This window comes from Gouania willdenowi, chromosome 1 (genome assembly GCF_900634775.1).
Source record: "Gouania willdenowi chromosome 1, fGouWil2.1, whole genome shotgun sequence".
NCBI lineage: Eukaryota > Metazoa > Chordata > Actinopteri > Blenniiformes > Gobiesocidae > Gouania > Gouania willdenowi.
In genome coordinates this window covers 26,948,371-26,963,845 of record NC_041044.1, presented here as the reverse complement: position 1 = coordinate 26,963,845, position 15,475 = coordinate 26,948,371, and the positions used below count along the sequence as shown (strand labels likewise).

Below are 15,475 nucleotides of genomic sequence, written 5' to 3'. Positions count from 1 at the left end.
AAAAGAGGTTTTTAGTGGTTTACCTTACCTTTTACAAGTGCCAATGTCCCCCCATCAAAAATAAACAAGCTTGCATGCCTGCTTAAATACTTTTAAATGATTGCAGGTTCCCCCAGTTTAACCATAATCCAGTGCAGTGTCGATCTAATGTCTATAGAACCAACACAAAGCAACATTTACCAACTCAAAATGACTCCAATGCTGATTTAAATCATTTTTAATACCACATTGTGATAAGACATGATGGGTATATTCTATGGCTTATGAAAAACCTTAGAGATATCACACAAAGCCTTTTCATGTTTTTCTATTTAGGACCATTAACCTCTTTCTTTAGCAGGTAAGCAGAAATGGTTGAGGACGCGGGTTCTCATAAAAGAACGTTACCTTTGTCTTAAACTATTGCTTTGCATCAGTGAAAATGTTATGGTGTCACTAACACCTAAACCATATCGTGACAATATTTGGTGCCCGCAGGAAGGGTTTCTATGCACGTTAGTGTACGTCACAGACAACAGTGAATGCACCAGCGTACAAACATGGTTTCTCAGATGGTTTGTGTTTGGAAGTCCCAGCTGTTAGTGTGTGTTTTGGTTTAGTGACCGAAAAAGTCAGCAGTGTGCCTGGCATCAGAGAAAAGGACGAGTGCGCTGACCCCACCGGCACTTTGTACAGAAATGCTGCTTCTGCATGGGGACGAGAGTAGGGTCATTCACACACCAAAATGCAACCAATCATGGCTGCTGTACATATAGATACTGTACATTAATGTACTATATTTATATGTGTAATCGACAGATCGTCACTTGCATCTGCCTGTTTTGGATGTTAACGTCAGCTGTGAAGGGGCCTTGTTAGTAGGTCAGTCTTCATCCTCGAGCGCTTCCCACTCATGCTCAATTTAAGCAGATCTGTCAGCCACCTCACGTCAGATTAAGCAGTGAAGTGTCCTCTTTGGCAGGCTGAGTAGCATGTGCACTTAAAGGTAACAGCATGTACAAAATTGTGCTATCTATAGCTTTTACATAAGCAAAAGAATGCATACATTCAGTGGTTCTATAAACTCAGAGGACTGTTTTGCTTAAAATAAGTTTATGAAGAAAAAAGGTTGAATCTTGATTATTAATATTGTTATTGTTTTGATTGGCAGCACAAAAAATACAATAAACCTGCAATATTTTGTTTTTGACACATAAAGGGCTCTGTACTACAAAGCTACCTGTAAATAATTATATCCTGGATTTATCTCCGTCAGCGGGATTCACCAACATTCTCTGTCAGGGAGAAGCTGTCCTACAATCTCGATATCAACATGCTAAGTTAAGCAAGTTGATTTCAGGGAAACCAATCACAATCACAGAGAAACTGTGAAGAGCGATTTACGTCACAATTGAGGAATAATTCTTAAAAAAATATGAAGAATTAAAATCCAGATATGTAAACTTTGAAAAGTGGGCTAATCTCTCCAATCTCCCTTGCGGGTCGAATTAATATTGTGAGAATGACTATTTTACCAAGATATTTATTTCTCTTTCAGTGTATCCCTATTTTTATTAACAAATCATTTTTGACAAATTAGATGCAGCCATATCTAAATTTATCTGGAATAAGAAACCTACCAAGAATTAAAAAACAGTTCTACAGAGACCTAAAACATTGGGGGGTATGGGATTGCCATTGCTTGCGCCTCTATTACTGGTCTGGTAACAATTCGCTCTATGTCTTTTTGGTTCCACACAGAGGGGGCTGAATGGGCTAAGATGGAAAATCTAAATGACTCCCCTTCATCTTTAGCAGCAGTACTTTTTTCTACTCTGCCAACGCCAAAATAAAGATGAAAAACCCAATTATTCACCTCTATAAAATTTGGTCCCAAATCCGGAAGCACTTGGCTGGCAGAAATGTTCGCCACTAATGCCAATAATAAAATATCATTCATTCCCCCCCTCACTTTCCGATAAGTCCGTTTCACAAATGGTATTTACAGGGTCTTCGGACAATCAATACTTATATATCGACAACATTTTGGCCTCATTCCAGCAAATAAAAGAGAAATTTAATATCCCCAACACAGACCACTTTAGGTATTTACAAAATCCGAAATTTTATTAAAAAGACATTTCATCCTTCCCAACAAACCTTTGGTTTCTCCAATGGACTCACTGTTATTGCCTGAACCACAGACTAAAAAGGCGATCTCTAAGATTCACGATAATTTAAACACAAATGGACTGCACAACAACACTAGACCACCTAAGAGAGGCTGGATGGAGGATCTGGGAGTGGAAATCACAGGAATCAATGGAAAAGAGCACAAGAATTTGTTCCACTCTTCTTCTGTATGTGCCAGACATGGACTGATACAGTTCAAATTCTACACAGACTACACTTATCTAAGCTACGACTGTCAAAGATGTTCCTACATTCGATCCTCTGTGTGACAGATGTGGACAGGCCCCAGCTTCCTTGGCACATATGTTCTGGAACTGCCCGAGACTTTGTAACTACTGGGTTAATGTTTTTAAAACTTTATCTAGCGTTCTTAATATTCGACTCGAGCCAGACCCAGTGTTGGCTGTATTTGGGGTTAAAGCTACAACAACAATTTTATCAAAGAACCAATACAATGTGATACGCTATGTGACGCTGTTAGCCCGAAGGATGATATTACTAAATTGGAAGCAGAAAAACCCACCAGCACATCCAGCGCTACTTAGGGAGGTGATGAATCTGTTACAATTAGAAAAGATCAAATTCTCAGTCAGAGGTAACATCAAAATTTCAGGAGATATGGCAACCCTTTATCGACTATTTTGAAAAATCCAAATTGTAAATGACAGTGATTCAAATTTTTTATTGTATTTTCTTCTATTATTTTTATTTTTTTTTTTTTTTTTTCATTGGGGGGAGGGGGGTATACTTTGTACTTTTCATTGTTAAAAAAGAGAACAAAAAAGAAACATGCATATTTGTGTAAGAAATGTTGATGTGATGTAAATTTCAATAAACAGATGTTTGAAAAAAAAAAAAAAAAAAAAAAAAAAAAAAAAAAAAAAAAAAAAAAATCCATAATTCAGACCAAAAACAACATTGTTGCTGCAGAAAAATCAGCGAGGAATGAATGCCAATAATTGACGAGTGTTAATGCTTGAATTAGTGAGATTATAAACAGAGAATAAACAGACACTCTGATGAGTTTCACTTTTACCTTTGTCTGTGGCTCTGATGATGCATTCATACAGCTCAGCCTACATCATAAGGTGAACAGTATTTGTATTTTATATTATCTTACAGGACTGAGGCTCTCTGCGTCACCACAGAATAGATGAATGAATTAATTAATCAGTCTGAAAGTGTCCGATGCACGCGGGCTTTATCAGCTGACCAGTGTAGGTCAGTCTATCAAATACAAATCTTTCCTATAGGATATCATTGGTAAATGAAAGTATTCTCTCCTGTCAGCTTCACATCAGATCCACACAGCTATAGGTGTCTCCCAGTCACGTGACCCCTAGCAGAGTGTGAGCCATTTTGATAGTCAAAGACTTTTCACACTGTTTATCATCCAAAAAAGCTAATTACAAGAGGAAGATAAAGGACTTTTGGTTTTAGAATCAAAAATTGAAAATCAACCGATTTTTAATTGTTTGTTTTTGACCCTGACGAAGAAATATGCCTTGAATTTGAAAAACGAAAATCAAACAAACACTCGTATTTTGTTTTTCAATTTCCTTTTCTGAACGGAAAATTCAATGACCAAATCATACACTGACTTACCAGCAGTGACTCTGTAGCTAACTGAGCTGTTCCACAGCTCTCTTCTCTACTCTTTATTCTGTTTCTAGCTAATGTTGGGAGGTTTTTTTCACTGCTACAAAAAAAAGTTTTAAAAAAAAAAGTAGTTTGTCTGATACTGCACACAAACATTGCAGATTTCTATTATAACAGTAAATTTATAACATTGAATTCCAAACTCACAGAAAAATCATTCAGTAGCGTTCTCGTTGACCACTTACCTGATCCAAAATGAAGACTGCAAAGCCGCGTGTGTTGAGTTGGAAGCCAAACACCGCCATCAGCGTTTTGTCTGTTTATTGCCACCAGCCACTCCATTCTCTGTTTTGTTTCTTTTGGGATACGATAAAAATATATTCCATTAGTAGGATCACAAATCTGATAGCATCCAACAGCACAACATCGCTCCGGCATGATAGCGACTACCTGTAGACCGTCAAAATGGATGCTCCAAATGGCGTGACGTCAAGCGAGATGTTCCTATAGGTGTTCACACAATGATCCTTGTCACTTTCATACTCGCTCAGACCTAGGCCAAAATAAAACCTGGTCCTGACCAGGTTGTGTGTTCAGCCTAAGTTACCGTGATGATTTAGCCCCGTAAGACGTTAGCCAGCTTCGTAGTATAGCACACACCGATGAAATCCTGGAAGTTAGAGAAGAGAAGAGGAAATCTAGATTCATAGTACAATTGCCCAAAGTGTAGCTCACAAAAATCTACAAAACAGTGTCATACACAAACACACACCCTCTTATGTCATTCTGACTCTCAAAGTTGAGTGAAGGATAATGTAATCTAGACAAAAAACAGTTCTTCAGAGGCCAAATCTACATTAACCTCTGCACAACTATAGAATCCTCTTGGAGTAAGCCCCCTCTAACTCCCCTTTCCCTTTCTTCCAAACAATGCCCTACACATTGTGTTAACCTTTAACAACACATGCAGACAACAGGATGGAAAGTGTTGAATGCTTTTGTTACAGTTAACTCTGTGTATGATAGTGTGTGCATTTCCAAAGGATCAGACATTCCTGCAGTTTCACCAAATGGATGAAAAGTCTTATTTTTCTGTCAGCTGTGTACATAAGGCAAACACACACTTTATCCTTTTTGTACTTCACATGGATTGTTTGGCTGTCAGATCTCCTTCATTAGCCAAGGTTAAGAGATCAGACACGTCACTGTTTGCTCAAGTGTTTGTGCTGCAAGAGTAAATCAACAATGACTTAACGACAGAGAAAGAAAGTCAGTTTACCAAGAAGGTTTATCCAAGAGATGCATATGGAAATGGTGTAAATATGAGAGGTGGATGAGGTGTAGGTGTATTGTCAGAGCGAAAGAGTACAACTGGCAAATACTCTACATGGCACAAGTAGGAAAAAATATACACTGAATTCATGCATCAAGTATTTCAGACTGACTAGAATTGGCCTTCCCGAGAAGGAATGCAAAGAAGGCCCTGGGTTTGACTCTCAGACGTACACCGAGGACCTCTATGGAGTTTTCATGATTTAAAAAAAAGCAATTTTACAGCTGTTCTTTTGACTTTTATTGGTGGAGTGTTAAGGTTAAAGCAAAATGTCTACACGGCTTGAATGATTAATTACAGCTTGCAGGCTCCTGTCAAGACTATTGTCAAACATCCTAATTTGTTTAACATGTTAAAGAAAGTGACAAAGCAAACTGTTCTTTTAATGAACACAATGAAATAGTTTCCTCTACATTAACTTTCCATTAAATGCTGCCTTGTCAGTGTTCACATTCTTCTGTTTGACGCCAAAGAAATTTACAATTCCATTCAGGTATGAAAGTCAAAGTGAAAACTACTGTAGTTAACAGCAGTCTGACTCTCTCACACACACACATGCACGTACACACACTCGCACACACAAATGCACGCAGACGCCACTGGTGCAGATCAAACAAATCTCACTGGACACGTCCTCCCCATTAGTAGTTTCCTCTCAGGATTTGGATCTAAGCGGGGATACATTTTAGGGCGGAAATGCTCATCACATGACCACACTTACTTCCTCTCCAAGGACTGTCATGTCCCAACAGACAGAAGTGTTTTTATTTCTTTTACCACAGACAAGAAATGTTTTCCTTGTGTAAGCGGTTCGTAATAAGGAAGATTCTTTGGAGGGCGTCAGTCAAAAGTAATGGAATGTGGTTAGTTACATGCATGAGACTGCTTTGCCACATTAAAACCCTCTATTATACTAAGATACGTACATTAAGATACCTAACTATCACATCTGACCACTGCTCCGATACAACCTGTGTGTGTGTGTGCATGTGTGTGTGTGTGTGTGTGTGTGTGTGTGTGTGTACAGGTGAGATGGAGGAGCTGGAGGCCCTTTGGCTGACAGGCATCTGCCACAATGAGAAAAATGAGGTGATGAGCAGCCAGTTGGACGTGGACAACATGGCCGGGGTCTTCTACATGCTGGGGGCTGCCATGGTGCTGTCACTCATCACCTTTATCTGTGAACATCTGTTCTACTGGCAGCTGCGCTTCTGCTTCATGGGCATGTGCTCAGGGATACCTGGGCTCACCTTCTCCATAAGCAGAGTGAGTGTTTGTTTAGTTCTAAGGTCACTTTGTTTAGATGTATCTACACATTCACTCAGACAGTGGTTCCCAAACTTTTTCTATTGCGCCCTTTGAAAATAATTAGTAGAAAATATAACCTTTATTGAAAAAGGTAAAAAAATTGTGACTATTCTTCAAAAGTCACAAAAATAACAAAATATGCAATCATATTTTAAAACATTTGGTTTTTTTTGTTTTTTCTATTTTACAGGCTCAATGTTGAGCAAGGCCATCATGCGCACCCATGCCCATTGTTGTTATGTCACGGGGCATGCCCCTCAGTTTGGGAACCATTGATCGAGGATAATGTAAAAATTAACCTTTACCCATATTTTTATACACAGGCACCTTTCAAACAGAAAAACAAACTCAGAAATAATTGTTATTTATATTATTTTTTACTCACAATTAAATTAAATTAATTTTATTTAATTAATTAATTAAATTTACAAAAGCACAACTTAAGAGCAGAACATAGCATATCAGTTCAATTATATTATATACAGTATATACAGTATGTGTGTATATATATATTTGTCTTCATGAAGTTAAAGAGGAATTTTAGGTCGTCTGTTTGTTAATCTGTCAAAGTGAAACACCAGCTTTAAAGGGTTGTACTACTTTTCTTTTTATTAGACAAACATTAACAGAGAGAACTCTATCATGTGAAGAGATGAATGAGTTGGAGTAATATTACAAATGTTTAAATTGTGTTCAAAACTACTATTTCAGATTTCATAATGTCTCAATCTGTAGCAGAAAGTCCAAGAACAGAAGCGATAGAAATACAAAAGCCTTTCTAGCTGTTAGACTCACACAGTCGGAGACCAGGTGAAACCTATCGTACTTGGTTGTAATTGTACTGAATTAAACAAAGCCCTTTTTTACGACCTCACAGCCTCATCATGCAAATTAGGTTGGTATAAACATCATCTTGAGGTTCAGTTCATTTGCATAATGTTACCTTTTAAGAGACAAGTAGTTGTTTTCATGTGTAAATTGATGGTGTTATTAGTTGTCAGAGGAAAGGACACCAGTGTTCAGGTTTGGTCCGAGGGATCTCAGTGTTTCTAATTGTAATGCCCTTTCTGTGTACACCTACTCACACTGACCCAAAGGACCTAAAGCAGGAGAAACGGCTGAAACACAGTGGTTGTGAGTTAATTGTGCACTTAATAGAGCACTAGTGTGTTTAAAGGGGATATGAATTACTTAGTGCATGAATCAGATGTACGCTGTCAGTTACGACTGTTCAATTAGCTCAAACTTTGACCTAAACTGGCTATAAATCTCTGCCAGAATACGTTCACGGGAATGCTAACTTCACTTTGTTTTTGTTAGTGGAGAAAACAGAAAGACAAACCTATCATGTATATCTTTACATTTATCTTTAGATGTGTCTTTTTTAGCAACTTTAAAGGACCTCAAAATGCTTGTCAAGAAATAAGGCAAGGCATTGAAAAAAAAATTAAAAAGAAAAAACACATTTCTGTGACACAATCGAAGGGGCTTTACACAAACAATAATCACATTAGGCCTAGTAAACAAAACATTACAAAAAGTAAGAAGATTCAACCGTTATTTAAAAGTATTTCTAATTTTAAAGTTTTCAACCATTATTCACAAGAAAAGATGCAACATCAATCACCAACGAATGCTCTCCGAAATCTTTCAAACCAATTTATGAATGTGGCAGATCTTAAACAGAGATCTGATCATGAAGAGGTTTTATAAATTGTGATCAACCGACAACATGCTGCACATTTAAGAGAGGACACTAGATGATGATTTCTGGCTGTAGGTTCTCACCTAATCCCTTGTCACCACTGGGATAAACAGTTTGGATGTTAAATGTTCTCCAGCATGTATTCCCCTTTTTTTGTTGCGCTTATTTATCACACCCCTGATGTGCAAAGAGTCTGAGGACAAATGTATTTCACAAATCACGCGTGAGTCTTATAACTGAAAAGAAGTTAAACAATCTGTGATCTTCTCTGCCTGGTTAAAGCCTGCTTTCAAAGCCAGACTTATTATGAGAATACTCAGGGTAGAAACAAAAGGCGATCAATTAGCAGAAGTCATGATCATGTATTACAGTCAATAAGAGGGCACCAAAGCTCCCAAAAATGTAGATAAAACAGGCGCAAAAGAGATTGGAGTCCAGAAAAGGAGTTGTTGATTCTTATTCATTAATGTGACTTTGTGACTGAAGAAAAGAAAGACGAAAACCTCTAGTGACAAGTTGACGCCTTTGAGGAACGCCAGCCCAGACGCTGGCTGGTGGCAAGTGTCTCCTTGACTTTTCAAATTTGGCTGTCGCCTTGACCACAGATCCCTGCAACCCCAAATTAAACACACTTGTTTGAATTCGCTTAAAGAGGGCTTCTTCTTCGGATGAAAATTATTCCGGTCCCACCGTCCAAAACAAACAGGCATGCTGCTGATGAATGAAAACAAAGTTCATCTCCTCTTATGTCTCTAACAGAACTTAGGTTTGATAAACCTTCCCACAGTGACCCATTTGCTTGTTTTTAAATGAAATAAATCAAGTAAAACACCAGTGATGTGAAAAGCCAGGCTGCCACTTTGAATGTAAATAGCATTGATTAAAACTTTCGATTACTTCTCTTCTTATGATATCAATCAAAGGCCCTGATTGGCTGGATTCATTTTCCCTCAGTTTGAGGTGAAGTGCTGTGACGACTCACGCTGTTCCCCAGAGGGAAGTCATTTATGAACTCAGGCTTTATTAATGTTAATTAGTGTGTAAACAAGAGGGTGGTTTTCAAAGACACAGCAATGTATTAACCTCTTCACCTTGGCCTGTTTCTGTTTGCCTCTCTCTTTCTCTCCCTCTCTGTTTGTTTGTCCTTCGTCTTGGAGTTTGTCTCTGTTTATCTTACACAAACCTCCGTCTAGTCCTTCACACCTTATTGTTACCACACATTTTGCTCTTGTTATCTTCCTTATGCTTCATACTATGTCACTTGTAGTCTTCTTCTCCTTGTTTTCATGGCCTGCCTCACCCGTTCTTTCTCTCTCTACCTCCCTTTTCCCATAATTTTTCACACTCCAGGGTATCTACAGCTGTATCCATGGGGTACAGATTGAGGAAAACAAATCAACAATAGACTCACCCTCATCCACAATGAAGAAGAACATGAACAACACTCACTCCAACATCCTACGATTACTCCGAACTGCCAAGGATATGACTGCTGTCCCAGGCGTTAATGGCTCCCCACATGCTGCTCTGGAGTACAGCCACAGTGGCCGTGATTCAGCCATCTATGATATCCAGGAGCACCGGCGCAGCCTAGTGGGTCATCCCGGGGATTGCAAAACTGCCCCACCCTACGCACAAGAGGACAACATGTTCAGTGACTACATCAGTGAAGTGGAAAGAACTTTTGGCAACTTGCCCCTGAAGGACAACAACCTGTATCAGGATCATTACCGGCACCACCACCCGGCTTCGGCTTTGGGTATGTCTGGCCCCCCTCCCAACAGGCCACGTAGCTTAGGCAGCACTAGCTCGTTGGAGGGGGGCATGTATGATTGTGACAGTTTAGTGGGAGGAGTAGCACCTATCTTCACCACCCAGCCCCGCCCCTCCATGACCCACAGGAACACAAGTAAATTTGACCTGATTGCCGGACACCCTCAAGTGGATTCCAAGCAGGGTGGGTTCAAGGGAGGACAGGTGTATGGCAGGTTTTCTTTCAAAGGAGGAGCATCCAGCACTGGGCTCATTGGGGGGCATGACAGATATTGTGGTGGAGGTGGGGGAGGCTCAGGGGGTGATGATGGGAACATTCGTTCTGATGTCTCGGATATCTCCACCCACACAGTCACCTACGGCAACCTGGAAGGCAACGCCAAGAGGCGTAAACAGTACAGGGACAGCCTTAAAAAGAGGCCAGCCTCTGCCAAATGCAGACGGGAGCAGGACGAGATTGAGTTGAGCGGCTTCAGGAGAAGACCCTACCACCACACAGTCCACCACCACTTCCCCCACGGACCCTTGGCACACCGCACGGTCTCACCTCCCCTGGAGCGGAAAAGGGGAACAGGAGGGGGTAATTCTTCACCTTATATACTACGTAAAGATAAAGACAACCTGAGGGAAATCTATGCGGACCAGTTCCGCTCCAAGGAGGGCAAGGCCAAGTGGGAACAAGAGGGTGGAAGTGGAGGAAGCGGTGTGGGCGGTGGTAGCAGTGGTGGAATTTGTAAAAGCTTAGTGCCTGTGGAAGACTTCCTCAAAGGTAAAGGAAAGAAACCAGAGTGCAAAGGTGGAATGGGTACATTGTCAACAGGGCAGCAAGTCCACACCTGCTGGGAAAAGGGGGTTTCCGGTATAGGAGGGGGTGGTATAGCAGGGGGTGACTGGGAGTGTCATAACTGCCACAGTGTGTGTCACCACAGTGCAGGAGGCAGCACATGTCAGGCTGGTGGAGTTGGTGGTAATAGCAGTCGGCCCAGCTCTGCTTCATGCAAGCGCTGCGACTCCTGTAAGATCCAGCCGAGCAACCTTTATAACATCAGTGAAGATAATAACACAGTATTCATGGGAGCCAAGAGTAATGCAGTGCTAAGCCAAACACCAATCCAGGCACAGCGCAGGAAGTTAGGTCCAGGTGGGCGGGTGTTACGCAGGCAGCACTCATACGACACATTTGTGGATCTGCAGAGGGAAGGGGAAGGGCGTATGGGAGGGGCTGGTGGGGGTGGTGGAGGGCAATTTCAGCAGTCCAGGAGTGTGAGCCTAAAAGACAAAGACCGCTTCATGGAGGGCCCAAGCCCTTATGCTCATATGTTTGAGCGGTATTCAGGTGATAGGGAGTCTCCCATGTTTGGAGGAATAGGTGGGGATAGAGTGCATGGAGGCTCCTCCTTCAGTTTGGTCCGTGGAGGGGAAAGTGGGTTGCATCGGCGGTCAGTTGGGGAGAGAGACCTGAGGGACAGAGATAGAGCTATGATGGGAGGTGGGGGCTGTGGTGGTGGTGGTAGCAGAGGGGCTGGGACTTACTCCTTGTCTAAATCTCTCTACCCAGATAAGGTGAACCAGAACCCATTCATCCCAACCTTCGGCGACGACCAGTGTCTTTTACACGGTGCCAAACCATACTACATCAAAAAGCCACAGACGCAGCAGCAGCAGCAGCAACAACTTCTGAACAACTGCCGAGGAGGAGGGGACTTCCGCAGCCCCATGGGAGCAACTTCCTATTTGCCTGTGTCTGCCACAGCTGGGGTGATGTCCAATGTGGCCCCCAGGTTTCCCAAAGAGGTGTGTCTGGGCGGGGTGGGAGGGCCCATGGGAAACCACCACGGGGCCAACAAGCTACTGCCTGGTGGCAGAGACACGCTAGGTTTGGGACAGGGACAGAGACCCTTCAACGGTGCCAATGGACACGTTTACGAAAAGCTCTCCAGCATAGAGTCAGATGTGTGAAAGCAAAGGCGAGGGGAGAACAAGGGAGTGAAATGGAGTCGTGGCCAAAGAAAGTGAAGGGAGAATGAAAATTTAAAAGCAGCACAAACTGATGACCTTTCTATGTAAAGAGAATTAGGAGCCACATTAGTATGTGTGCATGTGTGTGTGATGTTCTCCCTCCACTAAATGGAAAGAGTCTGGACAATGTTCTGAGGCTACTGCCGGCTAAGCTGTGATGAAATCTGGCGGGAAACGAGTTTTTAATGAGAAACAAGGATTCGGGTGCTGTGCCTACGCTCAGTAAAATATCTGAAGGGAGCAAGAGAGGGTGGGAGGGAGACTAGGAGGGTTAAAAGAGAAGTGAAATCTCCATTCTCTGCTCTCTTCACATGCTCGTTGTCTTTCCCTCCCTCCTGCAGTCCCTCAAACATTACATTTTTTTTAGATATTGAAACACAATCATGAACGAGAAATCAACACTTCAGTCGAAGTAACAGGGTAAACTAATAATAACTGTACTGAAAATGTTAATATTGTTAGAGAGTATTATTCCAGTGTTTAATGATGATCAGTTGGGATTGTTTTTGGATTTAATTTATTTAAATAGTTCATGTTACATATTTGTATGAGGTTATCTCTTTATTAGCTTACCAATATTACAGGAAACTGGTGGATCAGCTGTTGCTATGGATCTTTTGTGGATTCCTGTAATTTGGACTTTAATTTTCTATCAAATCATGTTAGATTTTTTTTCTTTAACTTTCCTTTACTACTTTCAATTGCTGTAAAATGTATATGAAAGGCATGAGTACATTGTATGTACTGGGAGTTTGCAAATGTCTTAGTTTTTGGCTGCTGAAGTGACATCATCATACTGATTTGCCCATTCTTAATTCCTACATTCCATCTGCTCGGCTGCAACCAATGGGTCATACGTTATGAGCTGGATGTGCCTTAATGGAATAAAAGTGGTTTCTTTTTTTTAAGTGTCTTTGTGGAAAGACACAGCTCGATAAAGCTACTGTTTGGTATGAGGGTCAAACTACAAGAAGAAATCCAATTGAATCTTAACAAGTACATTTTTTTAATCCACATTTTATCACTTTTTTCCCTCTTATTAGCAGATGATCCATAAACCTACTATCATTAAATGCATTCAAATCGTATTCGATGTTCGCCCCTTTCTCTCCTTCAAAGCACTCTATTCAATTGGCTGTGATAGTTTTGCAGTTCAGGAAAGACCCATATTGGAGTCTCAAAGCTAGGACTCTATTCCTACATAGATAAATGAATATTCTTCATTATCACCTTTAGGTCTGGTGTGCACGGAGAAGTAATTTCAAGCTCATTAACTCATTATTTGTCTCAGAGCTTTGACTAACCAACATCACCTGCTCCAGTGTGGTGTTAGATTAAATCAAATGTTTTAAATAGTGTATGATGAAGACTTTCATGTCCAAAAATGTAAACACAGTACCTAGTCCTAACACAGAACTACCTAAACCCCAAGGCTTTCTAGAGAACATTAAAATTCTAGATGTTTTTATTTGATTGATCTTGTCAGAAATATTTTATGCTGTTTTATGGCATAAAAAATAACCACGCAAAAAGAAAAAGTGCCATAGAGATTGAAGCAAATACTGATACGACCTGGTTTTTTTATTTTTATAAAGATAGCACAATTAATTGTCAAAACTTAGGCCACATATCCAGTTAAATTATTAGATCAAAGATGTTGCCAGATCTAGAGTTGTTCTATTGACAGATGGGGGCAAACATCCCAACCCCTTTAATTCAATTTAACTTTATTTGTATAGTGCAAATTACAAGAACAGTCATCTCGAAGCACTATTAAAATAAAAAATTCTTAAGAACAAAAAATATATATATATTATAGCCCTATGTGATTGCCCTGTTCTGATCAACTGATGAGTTATTGTTTTTCTTTAGAACGTTTAGAGTGGAATACATCCTAAAATGAATAAACACTGAGTTCTCCGATAACTTTTGTACAGCGGGCTATTAAACGCATTAAGCAGTGTGCTTTGCACCAGTTTTTCTAACTATTGATTGTTTTATTTAACATTCAGAATCAAGCCATCTTTATAAATAAATAAAAAAAGTCACAAATTAAATCTCTTCTTCTGGTAGAACGACCATGAAGGCTCTTCATCACACACTATGACCTTGACTTCTCCCTCCAGCTGGCCAGAGCAGCTTCCACATGCTGGGATTATGATGAAAACAGTCATTTTCCCTCCAGCCTGAGTTTCTGTGAGTATACAGAAGAAAATTAATTTACTTTTAAGGAAAAGTCTCAAAAGAGAAAATATTTTTTCTATAGGCAGGACTGTTCATTTTTTTTTTAAATAAAAGCTTTCCCTGAAACAGTCATCAATGCTACAAAGAGGAAATGTTCTCACGCTCTTATCAAATACTATAATCACCATTTTATGACATTATCCAAACTTGACTTTTTCAAAACCAAACTTTAATATATAAGCACAATCTGGATCTAATGGATCTACCCACTATCCACTTTGCTGTACATCCCAGCCAAAACCCTTAAGGACTTTTCCTCCTCTTGGTTGACAAGTCAGTATGTATGATACAAATGGTTTTCCAGTGTTTGTAAGGATATGCATGTATTCTCTTAATTTTTCATGTTTGAAATCTTAACTTTTCTGCCCAAAAGTGTGTTTTTTTTTCTAATGATATCTGAACTTTCTTTAGCACTCTCACTTGTACAGATGCTCTACGTGGTACTGTAGGTGTGTGTGTGTGTGTTTGTGCAAGACCAGATGCCAATTTTAAAGGGAGGATTACGTTGATTTTCACAAGGACAAGATCTATGTTAACCTTAACCTGAACGCAGACTTAAGGTTTGGTACATTTCAATAAAAGCTGAGGTTTTGCTGACAAATTTTCTTGTCATTGAGCCGGACACCTTTTGAAATGATTTCCCTTTCCTGATTTGTGTCACTTTTAATTGATCTCAGTACAATCATATAGTTTCTGTTATTGTATGTGCCTGAATACATACGCTTGATTACCTCTGTGTGTGCTCATAAGGAAGAGAGATTGTGTGCGTGCGTGCGTGCGTGAGTGAGTGAGTGCGTGGAAAATACCTGTGAACACTTTGTACTGTAAAGCTGTATGTAAATACTTTACCTCACGCTTGTGGATTTTTGATAATATTCTGTACAAAAAAAAAAAAAAAAAAAAACAGCGGAGAAAACTGGATAAATCTTTGATTCATATGTCCCCGCACAAAAATTGCTTTTGTAATGGATATGTGAATTTATTTATGATTACACACAGCGCACACAATTTAGTGGACGTCTGTGTTTTAGTTTTGTCAAAGGTCAACGAAAAGCAGTCATTTATCTCAGAGGGGAATCACTTAACAGTACCATCATGAATCAGCATTCAGGAAAACATCAGCTCCTCCGAAGAAGTCACTCTTTTCTTTCAGTTCTTTGGTTTTCATCTCCTGATTTTGTGCTTTGACCAGACAATTCCACGCCTGAGCTGTACAAATTGTGAAAAATGTACATAAAAAAGATCTAGTTCACCCTTGCATTTTTTGTATCAACAGAAAAACGTGTGTGAGGAGAGTATTTCAAATTAGATTAAATATTGAT

General features: G+C 40.0%; 1 protein-coding gene across 9 annotated transcripts in view; it reads left to right on the top strand.

Moving 5' to 3' along the window:
- Positions 1-15,057, top strand: part of grin2bb (glutamate receptor, ionotropic, N-methyl D-aspartate 2B, genome duplicate b) — a 135,709-nt gene extending 120,652 nt beyond the window's left edge. For 5 of the 9 annotated variants that reach the window (XM_028443092.1, XM_028443125.1, XM_028443117.1 and 2 more), the window contains exons 16-17: positions 6,132-6,370; positions 9,468-11,849. In XM_028443092.1, the coding sequence (XP_028298893.1) occupies positions 6,132-6,370; positions 9,468-11,849 (2,621 nt within the window). Of the gene's footprint in view, positions 1-6,131; positions 6,371-9,467 lie in introns of all 9 variants that reach the window. The other 4 variants (XM_028443152.1, XM_028443143.1, XM_028443134.1 and 1 more) reach the window with 4 other exon arrangements.
- The last annotated feature ends 418 nt before the right edge of the window (positions 15,058-15,475 follow it).